This window comes from Petaurus breviceps, unplaced genomic scaffold, assembly GCF_028583685.1.
Source record: "Petaurus breviceps papuanus isolate PSGF00001 unplaced genomic scaffold, PetGlider_PUasm1.0 64, whole genome shotgun sequence".
Classification (NCBI taxonomy): domain Eukaryota; kingdom Metazoa; phylum Chordata; class Mammalia; order Diprotodontia; family Petauridae; genus Petaurus; species Petaurus breviceps.
In genome coordinates this window covers 6,988,129-7,005,932 of record NW_027186428.1, presented here as the reverse complement: position 1 = coordinate 7,005,932, position 17,804 = coordinate 6,988,129, and the positions used below count along the sequence as shown (strand labels likewise).

At 36.1% G+C, this 17,804-nt stretch overlaps 1 protein-coding gene across 3 annotated transcripts in view; it reads right to left on the bottom strand.

The window, feature by feature from the left end:
- KIF3A (kinesin family member 3A) overlaps positions 1-17,804 on the bottom strand; it is a 75,681-nt gene that overhangs the window by 54,809 nt on the left and 3,068 nt on the right. For all 3 annotated transcript variants that reach the window (XM_069103857.1, XM_069103858.1, XM_069103856.1), the window contains exons 2-3: positions 16,696-16,969; positions 12,840-12,984 (exon numbers count right to left, since the gene is read on the bottom strand). In XM_069103857.1, coding sequence (XP_068959958.1) covers positions 12,840-12,984; positions 16,696-16,969 — 419 coding nt within the window. The remainder of the gene's footprint in view (positions 1-12,839; positions 12,985-16,695; positions 16,970-17,804) is intronic.

Here is a 17,804-nt window from a genome sequence, read left to right as displayed (position 1 = left end):
GGGAAGATATGGGAGAGAGCAGATTGGAGGAGGGGATATCCAGTGGGATCGCTATTTTGGGGTGGTGGGTAGGGGAAAAATGGGGAGAAAATTTGTAACTCAAAATCTCGCAGAAATGAATGATGTAAACTAGAAGTTAATTAAGTATTTGATAAAGGAAAAAAAAAAGCCAAATTTGCCAAAGAATCTCAAAAGCTCACTGAAGAGAATAATTCCTTCAGAATTAGATTGGAGTAAATGAAAACTAATGACTTTATAAGAAATCAAGGTACTATTAAACAGATCCAAACAAATGAAAAAATAGAAGGCAATGTGAAATATCTCATTGGAAAAACCAATGACCTGGAAAATAGATCCAGGAGAGATAATTTAAAAATCATTGGACTACCTGAAAGCCATGATCAAAAAAAGAACCTAGAAATCATCGTTCAAGAAATTCTCAAGGAAAATTTCCCTGATATTTTAGAACAAGAGGGCAAAATAGAAATTGAAAGAATTCACCAATCACCTCTTGAAAAAGATCCCAAAAAGAAAACTCCTGGGAATATTATACCCAAATTCCAGAGTTCCCAGACCAAGGAGAAAATATTACAAGCAGCCAAGAAGAAACAATTTGAATATTGTGGAAACACAATCAGGATAACACAAGATCTAGCAGCTTCTACATTAAGGGATCAAAGGCCTTGGAATATGATATTCCAGAGATCAAAGGAGCTAGGATTAAAACCAAGAATCACCTACCCAGCAAAACTGAGTATAATGTTTCAGGGGAAAATACGGTCATTCAATGAAACAGAGGACTTTCAAGCATTCTTGATGAAAAAAACAGAGTTGAATAGAAAATATGACATTCAAACACAAGAAGCAAGAGAAGCATGAGAAGGTAAACAGGGAAAAGAAATCATAAGGAACTTATCAAAATTGAACTATTTATATGCGTACATGGAAAAACAATAATTGTAACTTATGAAACTTTTCTCAGTATGAGGATAGTTGAAGGGAATATAAATGTGTGTATGTATATATATGCATGTATACATATATATTGTCTATATAGGAGGGTATATGGGTGTATTAATACATGTGAGTGTGTGTATATATGTGTACAGGTATACATAGACAGAGGGCACAGGATCAATTGAATAGGAAGGGATGATATTTAAAAGGTGAAATTGAAAGGTGAGAGAAGAATATAATGAGAGGAGATGGGGAGAGACAGAATGGGGTAAATTATCTCACATAGAAGAGACAAGGGAAAACTGTTACAATGAAGGGGAAGAACAGGAAGGCAAAAAGGAATGGGTCAACCTTACTCTCATTGAATTTGGCTTAGGGAGGAAATGACATACACACTAAATTGGGTATCTTGCCCTTACAGGAGAGTAGGGGGAAAGGGTATGACAGGAGATGATGGAGGGGAGGACAGGTTGGCGGGGAGGGTAGTTAGAAGCACACACTTTTGAAAAGGGACAGGGTCAAAGTAGAGAATAGAACAAGTGGGGGTAGGGATAGGATGGAGGGAAATATGGTCAGTCTTTCACAATATATCCACTATGGAAATGTTTTGCATAGCTACACATGTACAACCTATATTGAATTGCTTATCTTTCCAGTAAGGGTGGGTGACAATGGAGGAAGAGAAAGAATATGGAATTCAAAGTTTTAAATTAAAATGTTTTTAAATATTATTATTATTATTATTTTACATGCAACTGGGAAATAAGATATACAGGCACTGGGGCATGGAGATCCATCTTGCCCTACTGAAAAGTCGGAGGAGCGATAGGGGAGGATATAGGAGCGAGCAGATTGGGGGAGGGAGTACATAGTAGGATTGCTGTTTTGAGGTGGTGGGTAGGAGAAAGATGGGGAAAAAATTGTAACTCAAAATCTTGTGGAAATGAATGATGTAAACTAAAAATAAACAAAATTCAATTTAAAAAATTAAAAAAAAATAAAATCATATATCAGAAGTGGAGGAAAAAATGGGAAAATAAATGAGAATGATGCAAGAAAATTATGAAAAAACTGTCAACAACTTGTAGAAGAGACACAAAAATATACTGAAGAAAATTATTCCTTAAAAAACAGAATTGGCCAAATGGTAAAAGTAAGAAAAAAAATCCACTGAAGAGAAGAACGTAAAAATCAGAACTGGCCAAATGGAAAAGGAAGTAAAAAAGCTCAATGAAGAAAATAAGCCCTTAAAAATTAGAATTATGTGAGAGGAAGCTAATGATTCCATGAGACATTAAAAAATCCTAAAACAAAATCAAAAGAATGAAAAAAAATAGGAGAAAATGTGAACTATCTCATTGAAAAACAACTGACCTTCAGAAGCCAATGACTATAGTAATGTATTGTTTGATAAACCTCCATACTCTGGTTTTGGGGATAAGAACTCACTATTGACAAAAACTGCTGGGAAAACTGGAATATAGTATGGCAGAAACTGGGCATAGACCATTATCTAACACCATATACCAAAATCAAGTCTAAATGGGTTCATGATCTAGGTATAAAGGTTGATACTGTAAGCAGTCTCCTAAAACAAGGAATAGTTTACCTATCAGACTTGTGGAGAGGGAAAGACTTTATGACTAAACAAGAATTAGAGAACATTATAAAATGTAAAATAGATAATTCTGACTACATGAAACTGAAAAGTTTCTGTACAAAGCCAATGTAACCAAGATTAAGAGGGAGGTGGGAAATTGGGAAAGAATCTTTACAACCTATGTCTCTGACAAAGGACTCATTTCTAAAATATACAGAGAATTGAGTCAAATTTATAAGAATACAAGTCATTCCCCAATTGATAAATGGTCAAAGGATAATGAACAGGCAGTTTTCAGAGAAAGAAATTAAAGCTATCTATAAGCACATGAAGAAATGCTCTAATTCACTACTGATTAGAGAAATGCAAATCAAAACAACTTTGATTTGTGAGAGGTACCACATCTCACCAGTCAGATTGGCTAAGATGACAAAACAGGAAAATGACAAATGCTGGAGAGGATGTGGGCAAACTGGAACACTAATACATTGTTGGTGGAGTTGTGAACTGATCCAGCCTTTCTGGAGAGCAATCTGGAATTATGCCCAAAGGGCTATAAATACTTTCATACCCTTTGATCCAGCAATACCACTCCTAGGGTTATATCCCAAAGAGATCATAGAAGCGGGAGGAAGACCCATATGTACAAAAATGTTTATAGCAGCTCTTTTTGTAGTGGCAAAGAATTGGAAATTAAGGGGGTGCCCATCAATTGGGGAATGGCTGAACAAGTTGTGGTATATGCACATTATGGAATACTATTGTGCTATAAGAAACGAGGAGCAGGCAGTCTTCATATTTACCTGGAGAGGATTAAAAGAACTGATGCTGAGTGAGAAGAGTAGAACCAGGAGAAATTTGTACACAACTACAAACACAATGTATGTGTGATGACCAACTTTGATAGACTGGACTCTTCTCAGCAATGCAGCGATATAAGTCAATCCCAAAAGACGCATGATGGAGAGAAAAATGTGCATCCAGAGAAAGAACTAGAAAGAACTAAGTTTATATCCAGGTGGAAGCAAAATACCTGATCTTTTTCATTCTCTTATTTGGTTCTATGTCCTCTTTACCATTTTTCATTCCAGCTGGTACAATCCGTCCTTATAACCTGACCAATGTATAATGTGAAAGTATTTACAGATCCTATACTTGACTATAAGCCGCCATGGGGGGGAGGAAGGGAGGGGGGAGGACAAAATGTGAAATTCAAGGAATTGTGGAATTGAATCCTGTAAACTAAAAGGAAACAAACAAATTAATAAATAAATTTTTAAAAAAAAAGAAAAACAACTGACCTGAAAACATATTCAGTAAAGATAATATAAGAATTACTAGACTACTTGAAGATCATGAGCAAAAAAAGAGCCTACTAGATACCATCTTTCATGAAATTATTGCCACTACTAGGTCTGTATCCCAAAAGAGATAAAAAACAAAAAAGTAATAGAACTTTAATGTACAAAAATATTTATAGCAGCTCTTTTCTGGTGGCAAAGAACTGGAAATTGAGGGAATGCCCATCAAATGAGGAATGGCTGAACAAGTTGTGGTACATGATTATGATGGAATACTTTTGCAATATAGGAAATGATGAGTAGAATGCTCTCAGAAAAACCTGTAAAGACTTGTATGGGCTAATGCAAAGTGAAATGTATTGTGTACAAAATAACAGCAGTATTATAAGATTGATTAGCTGTGCATGACTTAGCTATTCTCAGGAATATAACAATCCAATTCAATTCTGAAGGACTTATGATGAAAAATGCTATCCATTCACAGAGAAAGAATTGATAATGACTGAATACAGATAAAAGCATACTTTTTTTTTACTTTCCTCCTTTTCCTTGAGTGTTTTTTGTCTATGTTTTCTTTCATAACATGACTATTATGGATATATTTTGCACGACTACACATGTATAACCTTAAAAAATTATCAAAGAAAACTGCTCTGATATCCTAGAACCAGAGAGCAAATTAGAAATGGAAAAGAATCCGCTGATCACTATGTATACTCCTTCTAGCTGCCTTAATGATAAAGCCCTTACTTAGACCCAGGGCACAGGTATAAGATGATATTTTTAAAAATAAAATTAAGGGATTAGAAAGAGGGATGCCTTGGGAGAAGGGGAAAGTGAGAAGAAAAGGGGAAATTATTTCACATAAAATAAGTGTAAAAGGAAGAACTTTTACAGTGGAGGGGCAAAGGAGGGAGGGGTGGAACTGGCAGGCAACACTTGAACCTTACTCTCCTTGGAACTGGTTTAAATAACATACACACCCAGTAGGGTATAGAAACCTATCTTACCCTACAGGAAAAGTAGGAGGGAAAGGGATAAGAGAAGAGGAGTGGGGCTGATAATAGAGAAGGCAGATTGGAAGAGGTAGTGGTCAGAAGAGATCAAGAGAGAAATAGGGAGAAAAAATAGGATGTAAGGAAACACACAGTTAAAAATAACAACTGTGAATGTGATAAACTCACCCATGAAATGGGAAGCAGACAGCAGAATGGACTAAAACAATATGTTGTTTATAAGTGTAATGTAATGCCAAGGAAAGGCAACTTCCCAAGGTTCAAAATACCAGCATAGGTGCTCTCCATTTTATTCAGTGACAAACCAAGAACAGAGAAGGTCAAAACATGACATCATTCAAAATACAGCATTTACTAAGTGTGATTAAATAATCTCCAAGTACTACCCCACCCCAGGACCTTCCATTCATTCAATCAATTACAAAGTCCCAGTTCGAAATACTACTCCACCCCTAGGCTGTACCTTCATTTAGTCCACCACAAAGCCCCTCTTCTCAAATGGAGATTAGTTTCCAAACATAAGTAAAGTACCTTCATTTGTTCAATCACAGAGCACAAAAAGGTCAAAAGTTCCCCACCCCTGGATCACAACTGAATCTACCCCAGAGTTACATCAAGTTTAAGCACAGCATTTAATACCCAAATGGAGGTCTTTTCTTCATCTTGACAGGAGGCAAGTTCTCAGCAATCTTAGTTCCTGGGGAGACAAGGCTTAGCAAGGCCACAAGATACATTGCCAGTCTCTTCATTAATTCATCCTCTGTCTGTAGAACAGTCCTAGAACCCCTGAAAACATTAGCAAAACCGTCTCCCAGGATTTCTGTAAACATACAACAAGAAAATCCTTCTTCAGGGCTTCTGAACCAACAGAAAGGTTCCCAGACCCCTGCAACAACAGCACTGTCCTTCACCAGTGGACAGTATTCACTCTCTGTCTGCAGGACAGTATCAGGGCTTCTTAACCAAAAGCCAGGTTCCAGGACTTCTTCAACAAAAGGACTGTCTTTCACCAGTGGACAAATCTGGCAAAACAACATCAAAACAGACAGACAAAGTACCAGCAAAACAGCTATGTCTCCTCAGTCCTTGGCAGCTCAGGGGGCAGGTCTCAAAAGTCCAGGGCAATTCAAAGTGGCCCCCAGCAATTCTCTAGGTCTCTCTCTCTCTGCCTCCACAAGGTGCTGCTTCCAAAAAGTTCTTCTGCCTCTCCCTTGTCTCTCTCCAAATCTATGTCACCAGCTCCTCCCAGTTCAGGACTCTCTTTTCACATCAACAAGTCCATCCCACAGGTGGGATTAACAAGCTCTGGGTTTTAACACAATCAATTTGAAAACCAAGCCAATACAGGGGAATCTTTATATTCCATTACTATCACAATAAGAAACACTTGAAACAGAGACACACAGAAAAAAATAAGGGCCTGGAACAGAATCTATTATGCTTCAACTGAGGTTAAAAAAAAAAAGAAGTAGCAATCATAACCTCAGATAAAGCAAAAGTAAAAATAGATCTAACTAAAAGAGATAAGCAAGAAACTACATTTTGCTAAAAGGTACCATAGACAATGAAATAATATCAATACTAAATATATATGTACCAAATGGTATAGTATCCAAATTCTTAAAGGAAAAGTTAAATGAGTCATTGGAGGAAATAGACAGTAAAATTATACTAGTGGGGGCCTTCAACCTTCCTTTTGCAGAACTGGATAAATCTAACCATAAAATTAATAAGAAGTTAAGGAGATGAATGGGATTTTAGAAAAGTTATATATGACAGACCTGGAGCCAAATGAATGGGAAAAGAAGGGAGTAAAGCGTTTCCTCAACTGTACAAGGCACCTTCACAAAACTGACCATGTAGTAGAGCATAAAAACCTCACAACCAAATACAGAAAAATTAAATGCATCCTTTTCAGACTATAATGCAATAAAAAATTATGTTCAATGAAGGGCTGAGGAAATATGGATGAAAAATTAATTGGAAACTAAGTAATCTAATCCTAAAGAATGAATGGAGTCAAAGAATAAACCACAGAAACAATCAATTTCATTAAAGAGAATGACAATAATGAAAAAACATCCCAAAATTTATGGGATGCAGTCAAAATAGTACTAAGGGGAAAATCTCTATCTCTAAACTCTTATATAAATAAAATAGAAAAAGAGTAGACAAATAAATTGGGCATACAACTAAAAATACTAGAAAAATAAAAATTAAAGATCCCCAATTAAACACCAAATTGGAAATCCTGAAAATCAAAGAAGATAAATAAAATGAAAGTAGGAAAACCATTGAATTAACAAACAAAACTAGGAGCTGGTTTTATAGAAAAACTAATAAAACAGATAACTACTGATTAAGTAGATTAAAAAAAGAAAGAAAACCAAATTACCAGTATAAAAAGTGAAAAAGCAATAATTAGGAGCTATTTTGCTCAATTGTATGCCAACAAATTCGACAATCTAAGTGAAATGGATGAATATTTACAAAAATATAAATTGCCCAGATTAACAAGAGGAAATAAAATACTTAAATAACCCTATCTTAGAAAAAGAAGTTCCACAAGCCATAAATAAGCTCCTAAGAAAAAATCTCCAGGACCAGATGGATTCACAAGTGAATTCTACCAAACATTTAAAGAACAATTAATTCTAATACTATATAAACTATTTGGAAAACTAGGCAAAGTAATCCTACCAAATTCCTTTTACAATATAAATATGGTTCTGATACCTAAGCCAGAAATAGCAAAAACAGAGAAAGAAAATTATAAGACCAATTTCCCTAATGAATAGTGATGCAAAATTTTTAAATAAAATACTAGCAAAGAGATTAGAGCAATCTATCACAAAGATCACACACTGTGACCAGATGGGATTTATTCCAGGAATGCAAGCCTGGTTCAATATTAAGAAAACTATAAGCGTAATTGACCAGATCAATAACAAAACCAACAAAAATCATATGACTATCGATAGATGCAGAAAAAGGTTTTGACAAATTCAACACTCATTCCTATTAAAGCACTAAAAAGCATAGAAATAGATGGAGCTTTCCTTAAAATGATAAGTGGTATCTATCTAAAACCATCAATAAGCATTATCAACACTATCAGAATGGTTGGATCAGTTCACAACTCCACCAACAGTGTATCAGTGTCTCAGGGAAACAAGCATTTTTTAAGGATCCACTCTGTGCTGAATACTTAACAAATTTCTTATTTAAATAACTTTGGCAAAGCAAGAACTACTGTGATTCATGTTTTACAACTGAAGGAACTGAGGCACACAGAGGTTAAGTAACCTGCTAAGAGTTACATAGCTAACAAGTGTCTGAATCAAGATCTGAAGTCATGCCCAGTGCTCCATTCACTACGACACCTAGCTGCCACTAAATAGAGGCATCATTAATGCACTGTTGTTGGAGTTGTGAAATGATCCAACAATTCTAGAGAACAATTTGGAACTATGCCTAAGGGGCTATAAAACTGTGCAGACCCTTTGACCCAACAATACCACTACTAGGTTCATACTCCAAAAAGATCAAAGAAAAAGGAAAAGGACCTATATATACAAAAATATTTATGGCAGCTCTTTTTGTGGTGGCAAAGAATTTGAAATTGAAGGAATGTCCATGAATCGGAGAATGGCTGAACAAGTAGTTGTATATGATTGTGATGGAATACTATTGTGCTGTAAGAAATGATGAGCAGGATGCTCTCAGAAAAACCTGGAAAGACTTATATGAACTGATGCAAAGTGAAACAAGCAGAAGCAAGAGAACATTACATAGAGTAAGAGAAATAATACATGATGATCATCTGGAAATGACTTAGCTATTCTCAGCATTATAATTACCCAAAACAATTCCAAACAATTTATGATGAAAAATGCTATCCAGAACCAGAGAGAGAACTGATGGAGTCTGAATGCAGAATGAAGCATACTTCTTTTACTTTCTTTATAACTCTTGTTTTTTCAGTCTGCAATTTTCTTTTGCAACCTGGCTAATAAGGAAATGTTGGCATGACTACATATTTATAATGTATATCAAATTGCTTGCCCTATCACAGGGGCTGAGGGAGAGAAAATGCAGGAAGGGAAAGAGAATGTGGATCTCAAAAGTTAAAAAAAAAAAGGTTAAAAATTTTTGCTTACATGTAATTGAGAAAAAACATTAATCTAATTGGGAAATATTTAACAGAATAAATAAAAACACAACATAAAAAAATAACATAAAATACTAGTGGGATTAAAAATATTCAACTGACAATTTATGATACGAGATTATTGTTGTTGTTAGTCCTTTGTTCTCGAAGAGGACTACGACATCAGGAAGACGATGCCATAAGGTTTGCAAGTGAACTGTATTTAAGTGAAAGAGCTCTGTACAAAGTCATCAGCCTCACTTTGTTCTCCAGAGTCGTCTAGATCCACTGGCAAGATATAGATTAGAACGACTGGAGATGGCCCCAGATGACGTGGTATTAGAGTTTAGGAGAGAGACTAGGGCTAGATATAGGTATGATACTCTTTGAAGATGAGAGCTCCAGTCCCCATCCCATAGTTTTCATTCTTAACTTCTTTCTCTCCTAATCATGTGATGCAGAATCTATAATTGCCTGAGCAAAAAGCCACCCCTCTCCCCTGTTATCACTTTCCATTCTCTACTCCCATCCATCTCAGCCCTTCCCTTCCAAATCTCTTTCAGTTCTGCTCCTTCCATTATGCTCACTAGCCTGCACCTGTCCTAGCTAACCCTCCCCCTCCTGGCATCCATCTCCATATGATTTTATCTGATAAAGGAAATAATTAAGCATCTTGGAAGAAAAAGAAGAAAAAATAGGGTTAGTATTCTATCATTAACGAACAAACTTCCCTTCTTTTTAGACCTTTTCCTCTTATACTCCTTTCATTTTCTGGCACTCACAGACACCTGGCTCCCTCAGAAGACCCTGCATCTGTAGCCATACTCAAGGATATATTTTCTCTCATACCAACAACACTCAACACATCAGACAAGAAAAAGCAAGCACAATCTTTGTTACTCAGTAACATTACTGGGTAGCCTCTACCCCTTTGAGGTTTGCTCTATCCACATTTGTCATCCTATCCAGACACCAGAGGCAGTTATTTGCCAATCCCCAGGTCATTCTCCCTCCTTTCTTGAAGAGGTTGATGTGTAGTAGACAGTCTGTCCACCGGTTCCAATCTTATACTAGGGAGCTTCAATATGTAACTTGATGTTCTCACAAACATTCTGGCCTCCCAGTTCTTCAACCTCCTCAACTTCCATGACCTTCAATTTCACTCCACCTCGGTCAGAGATGGACAATCCCAGCATTACCCACAAGTGTTCCACTTCCACAACTAAGAAATATGAAAGTCTCATTTCTCCTAAAGCTATTCTTCATCATCACCATGACATCCAGTTCCTCCAATCCTCACTGCTCCTGAAAGCCATAACCTCTGCTCTGATTTTGCTCTCCCCTCTTTCCTCTCTTGACTTTATAGTTAACCAGTTCAAATTTACATTGTCCTCTGTCCCTCTTGCTAAAACCAAATTCAAATTATCCTCACCATTTTGCTGCCTTTGCTCAAATGAAGCTGAAGAGTACTAGAATAAGTCATACAATCATGCTGAATCTATTAAAATGTTATCTAATGTTTATGTGAAAGTTTATTTGCAAAATCTTATATTTATTTGCAAAGCAATCCTTTTACTTTTCCTTATAGAACTCTTTCACATTCCCTAGAAGCTGTTCTAAAACTTCCCTTTTTTCTTCCAACCTCCTGCATACCTTCTCCCTCTCAGAAGACCTCTTATCATACTTTACTGGGAAAACTGAGGCCATCTGCCATGAGCTACTACTTCTTTTCCTCTTACTCTATATCTCAAAACTCTTTGTCAACATTCCTCCCCCATTTTCTTACTCTTTTGCTCCAGTATCTGATGAAGAAGTAGAGGCTTCTCTGGTTGAAAGTCAACCCTTCTTTACATCCTTGGTCTCATACTTTCCCATCTCCTCCAGCAGACTACCTCTGCAATTACCTCTTCTGTCTCTCTCTCTCTGTCTGTCTGTCTGTCTCTCTCTCTCTCTCTGTCTTTGTCTGTCTCTCTCTCTCTGTCTCATCTTCATTCCCTCCCTACCAGCTCCTTCCAAGATGCCTAACAACATCTTATCCTTAAAAAACCCTCAAAATTCTCCTACTCCCTACAAGCCACCATTCTACATCTCCATAAAAACTATAAAAGTTGTCTACATTCGTTGCCTCTACTTCCTCTCCTCTCCCTCAACTCCTTGCAAACTAGCTTCTGAACAAAATACTTCACTGAATTTATTCTCTCCAAAGTTACCAATGAGCTCTTAATTGTCAAATCCAATAATATTTTCTCAGCCTTCATTCTTCTTGATCTACAGCATTTGACCACGGTGACCCTTTCCTCTCTGTTTTTTCATGACACTACTTATTTGGTTCTCTCCTCCGTCTTTTGGCTTCTTCTCTGCCTCCTTTGCTGGAATCAAGCTGAGTTCAAAACTCACCTCAGATACTTATCAGTTAAATGACCCTGGGCAAGTCACTTAACCTCTGTCTTACTTTCCTAATCAGTAAAATGGCTTACCTACCTCCCAGTGTTGTTGTGAGAATAAAATGAGATTATATTTGCAAAATGATTTGCAAACTTTAAAGTGTTATATAAAGGTTAATCATTATTATTATCATCATCATCATCATCATCATCCCTATTCCACTGCCTAACTAAAGGTTCTATCCTGGGCCCTCTTTTCTTTTCTCTTTATTGGTGAGGATATTAGCTCCCATGAGTTCAAATTATCATTTCTATGCAGGCAACTCCTGTATCTATCTTCAGTTTTCTTAATCCATCAACACAGAGTCTCTCACATCCATTTCCTTCTCTCTATACACAGCACCCCTCCCCCCTAGTTCAAGCCCTCTTAGCTTCTCACTTGATTTATTGCAATTGCCTCCTAAATGATATAAATGCCTCTAGGATCTCCAACCTCCAAAGGATCCTCCACAGATTTGCCAAATTGATATTCCTAAAGCACAAGTCTACAAAACCTCCTGCTCAAGAAGCTTCAGTGGTTTCCTATTGCTCTAGGATAAAATACAAATTGCAGCTTGAAGTTTCTTCACAGTCTGGCTCCAACCTATCTTTCCAGACTGACTTCACATTAATCCCCTTCATACTCCCATATATGATGGTCTATCTCCTACTTGCACACTTTTTTTTGTTTTCTGGAGGGGGGAAGTTAGGGCAATTGGGGTTAAGTGACTTTCCCAAGGTCACATAGCTAGTGTTAAGTGTCTGAAACTGTATTTGAACTCAGGTCCTCCTGACTCCAGGGCCAATGCTCTATTCACTGCACCACCTAGCCACCCCGACTTCCACACTTTTTCACAGGCTATGCCCAATATCTGAAACAGTCCTTCCTCTTAAGGTACCTGAGTTTCAAAGCATGGGTTCTGAGTTAGCTATGCACAGCACAGTGCTCTAGGCAACTCTCTAAGACTCTAAATAAGCTACAATGGTAGGAGTTTCCTCATCAATTAGGAATTCACTATATTAGTGAAATAGAAGGTCTACTCCCTATTCCTAGCTCCACATCATCTTTTCAAACTAACTGCAATGAAATGCTTCATTTTGCTTTTACCTTTCTGTACATACGTAGTATATTGTATTCATACAATAAAATGTAAGCTCCTTGAGAACAAGCATATTTCTTTTTATCTTTAAAACCCCAGTCCAAATGTCTGGCACTTTTAGCAGGGACTTAACATATGATGGCTGAATTGAAGGTCAAATACTTGGAGAAATAATCAGGTTATTGCAAAGTACAATGACATATATGAATGACAACCTTACTTACATTAAAAAAAAAATTATTTTACTTGAAAATAAGCAAGGAAATGGAAAAATTGTCTTCTTTGTTTTTACCTTGTATCCCCCTCTGCTTTTGCAATATGACCAAATATATGAGCAAATGAATTTGGGATAATTCCCCTAAGTTCAGGTACAGCTCGTACACCTTCCATGGTAAATGTTTTTCCAGTTCCAGTCTGTCCATATGCAAATATAGTACCTGAAATAGAAAGAAAATATTTACTCCAAAGATATTCAAAAGTTAAATTCAACTAATATTTTATTAAGCATCTAATGTGTACAGGACAATAAATTAGGAACTGAAGGAAATACAAACATTAGTTAAGTTAGATTAAGTTTCCTGCACTCCAAAATCTTACAATCTAGCATAATGTCTCACACAATTAATAAGCATTTGTAAACTGAGGCCCTGTGTGCCAAGCACTATGCTAGGTAGGGGAAACAAATACAAAGAATGAAACAATCCCTATTCTCAAGGGACTTACTGACTGACAGAAGGATTAAGCAAAAAGATAACTATAAAATAAAACATAACATTACACATTAAGAAGGTACAATACCGAGTGCTATGTTAGGACTGAGAGGATAGGGAAATCAAGGAAGGCTTCATGGAGCTGGCAACATGTCATTTGTGTGGGAAAAGTAAAATACTATTTTGCATTAAACTTTGTTTTAAAGATGGAGACATTCTGTGATAGATTTTTGGTCAAATTGTTTCTATTTAAAAATCACTGTTCTAATAACTAGTAACTTAAAACTTCAAGGAAACAAATGGTTCACAAAAACAGTCTTTTCCTCCTGAACCTTTTACAATGCATATTAATCATTAACCAGTCTTTTTTGGCCAGTTGAGACGAACAGTTCTGAAATCAATTGTCGGTTTAGACAAAATAGTTGTCAGTCCTTTGATCACTGATTAAGAAGACTAGGGTGGCAGGTGTTCAATCAATCAATATTTATTAAGTGCCTACTTTGTGCCAGGTACTGTGCTAAACACTGGAGACATCAAGAGGCAAAAGAGAGTCACTGACCTTAATGGGGAAGACAACAAACAAATAAATATTTAGTCTCCTGAACATTCAGGCAGAATTTGTGACCCTGCCAGGTCCAGTGGCCTTCTTGTCAACTGTCTTGATGAAATCAACTGCAACAGTCTATCTCATATCATGAACAGCAAAATGACTATGAGGATAATCAGAGAAACTCCTAACACACATGAGCTTGCCTGTAACATTAATGATGCAAGCATCACCAGATATCAAGAATTTAGGGCCATTTTCCAGTTCCCTGACAGAACAACAATATTCTCCTTTGGCTAAGCAAATCTACCAACAATGAGAGCAGCATGAGCATCTAGAACAAGTGCATAACCAACACTAATTTGGCCAGATGGCTTATATATGGGAACTTCGCTCTGTAATGAAGCCTGCTGCTTCTGTTGGAGGGTCATTCTTGCTATCACTAACTACATTATCACAGAGGATATCTTTAACAGACACATTCCTGATGATGAAACCAATGTCATTCACAGGCAGGGCCTCATTCAAAGGTTCATGATGCAGTTCAAAAGTCTTTAATTGTAACACTGACTGAAGCGAAAATCACCACCATGCTTGGCTTTACAACACCAATCTTTACATACCAACAACCATGGTATGTGTATGGTATGGTACCAAGTCCACCAATCTTGTAGACATCTTGGAATGTAGACCATAGAGACTTGTCAGTTGGACAAACCAACAGCAGGACACAATCCAAAGCTTCAAGCACAGTAGTTCCATTAGCATTGCCATCCTTACAACAGACATTCCATTCCCTCAACCAAGATATATTAGGGTTTGATTCCAGGATGTCACTGACACCACTGCAACTTGAAACTAGCACAAAAACCTGTGTCTGGGGTGTAGTTGATTGTTTTTTTTTACTGAAAGTATTTATTTGTCAATTTCCTTGTCTCTCTTCTGGCCATCAGGAGGCTTTGTGGGATCCATTTTAACATCAGCATTGAGATGTTTCACACCTAATGCACAGACCAGAAGGGCATGCTCAAAGTTCTTACCATTCTTTGAGATACCAACTTCAAATTCACCCATGCCAGCAAAAATAATCAGGACAGCACAATCAGCCAGAGATGTGCTTGTAATTGTGTTCCTGACAAAGTCTCTGGGTTCAGGGGCATCAATGACAGTCATGTAAAACTTGCTGGTCTCAGATTTCCATAGGGAGATATCAACGTTGATACCACTCTCAGGTTCAGTCTTCAGTTTGTCCAAGACAACATATATTTGAAGAAGTCCTTTCTTACCTCAGCAGCCTCTTTCTCATTAGCTCTCTTATCAATCCTATCACATGTATAGATGAAGTGGTCAATTGTCATGAATTTGCCAGTCATTTGTCCAATGATGATTTAAGTTAATGTCTTTACCTTGTCCAATTTTGTTAGCTTTATCAAAATTTTCATAACATCTGTGTTCTGGTGGCAAACCCATAGTGGAGGGGAAAAAAACTAAAATACTTTTCAAGTGTTGTTCATATCTTAGTAGTATGACAGCAATGTTTTTTTTATAATTTTTCCAGAGACATCTTTTTGACTGTCTTAAGGAAATAAGTTCAAATTAAAATAAATTCAACTTGTTCTGTTATAGTATCACCAACAAATACTAAGCACTACATGTGCAAAGTAGGACAGGAGATGAAATATTGGTAGGAAATTATTGTAATACTTCAAGTCAGCATGGCCAGTGATAATACAAAAATCACTAATATTTAGGTCTAGAATAGATCACAATTTTCTCATAAAAGATGTATCTAAGTGTTTTGCTTAGGCTAAACACAGAATCTTAGCATTTTCTTTACAGATAAGACAACTATTACTACATTTCAAGATTACCATTCTTGAACATACACCAGCTAAAGAAATGGAGTCATGCAAGAGGTTTGCTGTCTAACAGAGGAAAGCCAGTTGAGGATTATATAATTGTTATGTGTGATCCACAATATGGATAATCCATATGTGACTAACATCATAAAACAAAATACAAACTGAGAGGGGCACAAGTTTATATCCCTTATCAACAAGATTTTCCAGGACCTATATGTACAAATGTATTTATAGTAGTTCTCTTCTTGGGGAAAAGAATTAGAAATTGAGGGGATGCCCATCAATTGGGGAATGGATGAGCAAGCTATGGTATGTGATTATGATGGAATACTGTTGTACTATAAAAAAATGATAAGGAAGATGCTCTCAGAAAGACCTGGAAAGACTTGCATGGGCTGATGCAAAATGAAATGTACTATCTACAAATAACAGCAATACTGTAAGATGATCAGCTGTGAATGACTTAGCTATTCTCACAATACAATCCAAGACAATTCTGAAGGACTTATGAAAAATGCTATCGATTCCCAGAGAAAGAACCGATGGTGTCTGAACACAGATTGAAGGATACTTTTTTTTTAACTTTCTATATTTTTCTCCAGTATTTTTGTCTATGTTTTCTTTCACATTATGACTATTATGGATATGTTTTACATGACTATACATGTATAACCTCTATTGAATTACTTGTCTTCTCAATTGGAGCAGGGAGGGAGGAGAGAATTTGGAACTCAAAGTTTTAAAAATAAATGTTAAAAATTGTTTTTACAAGTAACTGGGGAAAAATAAAATACTAAATAAAAATTTTTAAAAAGATGATTTTCCATTATTTATTAAACCATTGACATATTTATGGGATTAGTATATACAAAAGCAACAACTTAATATTTGTTGAATAATAATATGCTAGTTTAATAACTAAACTCGATAAGCAAAAAATTCTTTTATAATGCTCAAATAGGTTTGGAAGTTTCCATGTTTTAAAAATTCATAATCCTCCTAATTCAAAAGTAAAATGAGCTTATTTACCATTGTAGCCTTCTAGAACAGAATCAATAATGGGTCTTGCTGTTAAGTTATAAACATCAAGTTGTTTACTATCTGGTCCAAAAACCGTGTCAAATGTAAATGTCTTTGGAGGTTCATTTGAAGAATCAGTTTTATGCACTGTAATAGTTCCTCTCATCTCATCCACAGTAACAGATAATTTGTAGCACATTGCTTTTTCTCTTTCATTGAAGGGTCGACATCGAACAACAACTTTGACATTGTCGCAGCTTTCAGGCTTCTCTGATTTATTGATCTAATAACCAAAATAAGACAAAAAAATCAACATTAATCTTAATACACACCAGAATGATTTTCAATGTGAGACTTTCTTGTCACTAAGATTAATGTTCCTCCACAATCATCATGTACATATTTTCCAAATCTTGTTACTTGAGCTAAAAAGAAAAATAGTCTGGGTATCTTCATTTTCTTTTTTTTTTTTGTACCTTCATTTACTATTCAAAAAAAGACTTGCCTCATTAGTCTCTTGGAACACTTAGTTAGCTTCCTTGAAGGTTCAGCTCAGATGCCACCTCCAAAAGAAAGCCAAATTCCTCCAGTTGTTAACATTCTTTCCCCTTTCAAATTATCTCTATGTACCTATTGTTTTGATCTCTCCTCCACCCTGTCTCAAGACAGGAACTGTTTCAATTTTGTCTTTGTATACAAAGATCCAAAAATAAACATTTAAATACCTACTACCTCTTAATGGGGGGGTGGGGGAGGGAGAAGAGTACCTCTCATCAAAATTTTTATTAAATGATGCTTTGGTATTTGATAAGTAAATTACAGATCACCTGATTTCTTTATACACTAGTATCAAGTCCTTTTAAATCTCTATATTTCTTAACCCCAAGTTCAAGGCTTTGTCTATAAGTCAAGAAGCATTTATCAAGCATCTGCTGTGCCAGGCACTATGCTAAATGCTGAGGACACAGATAGTCCTTTCTCTGTAGAAGATCATGGTCAAATGGGGAAGACAATATGCTAACCATGAACAAACAAGATATAGATCCAGGATAAATTAGAGATTTTATAGATGTATGTGTATATATATATATATATATATATATATATATATATATATA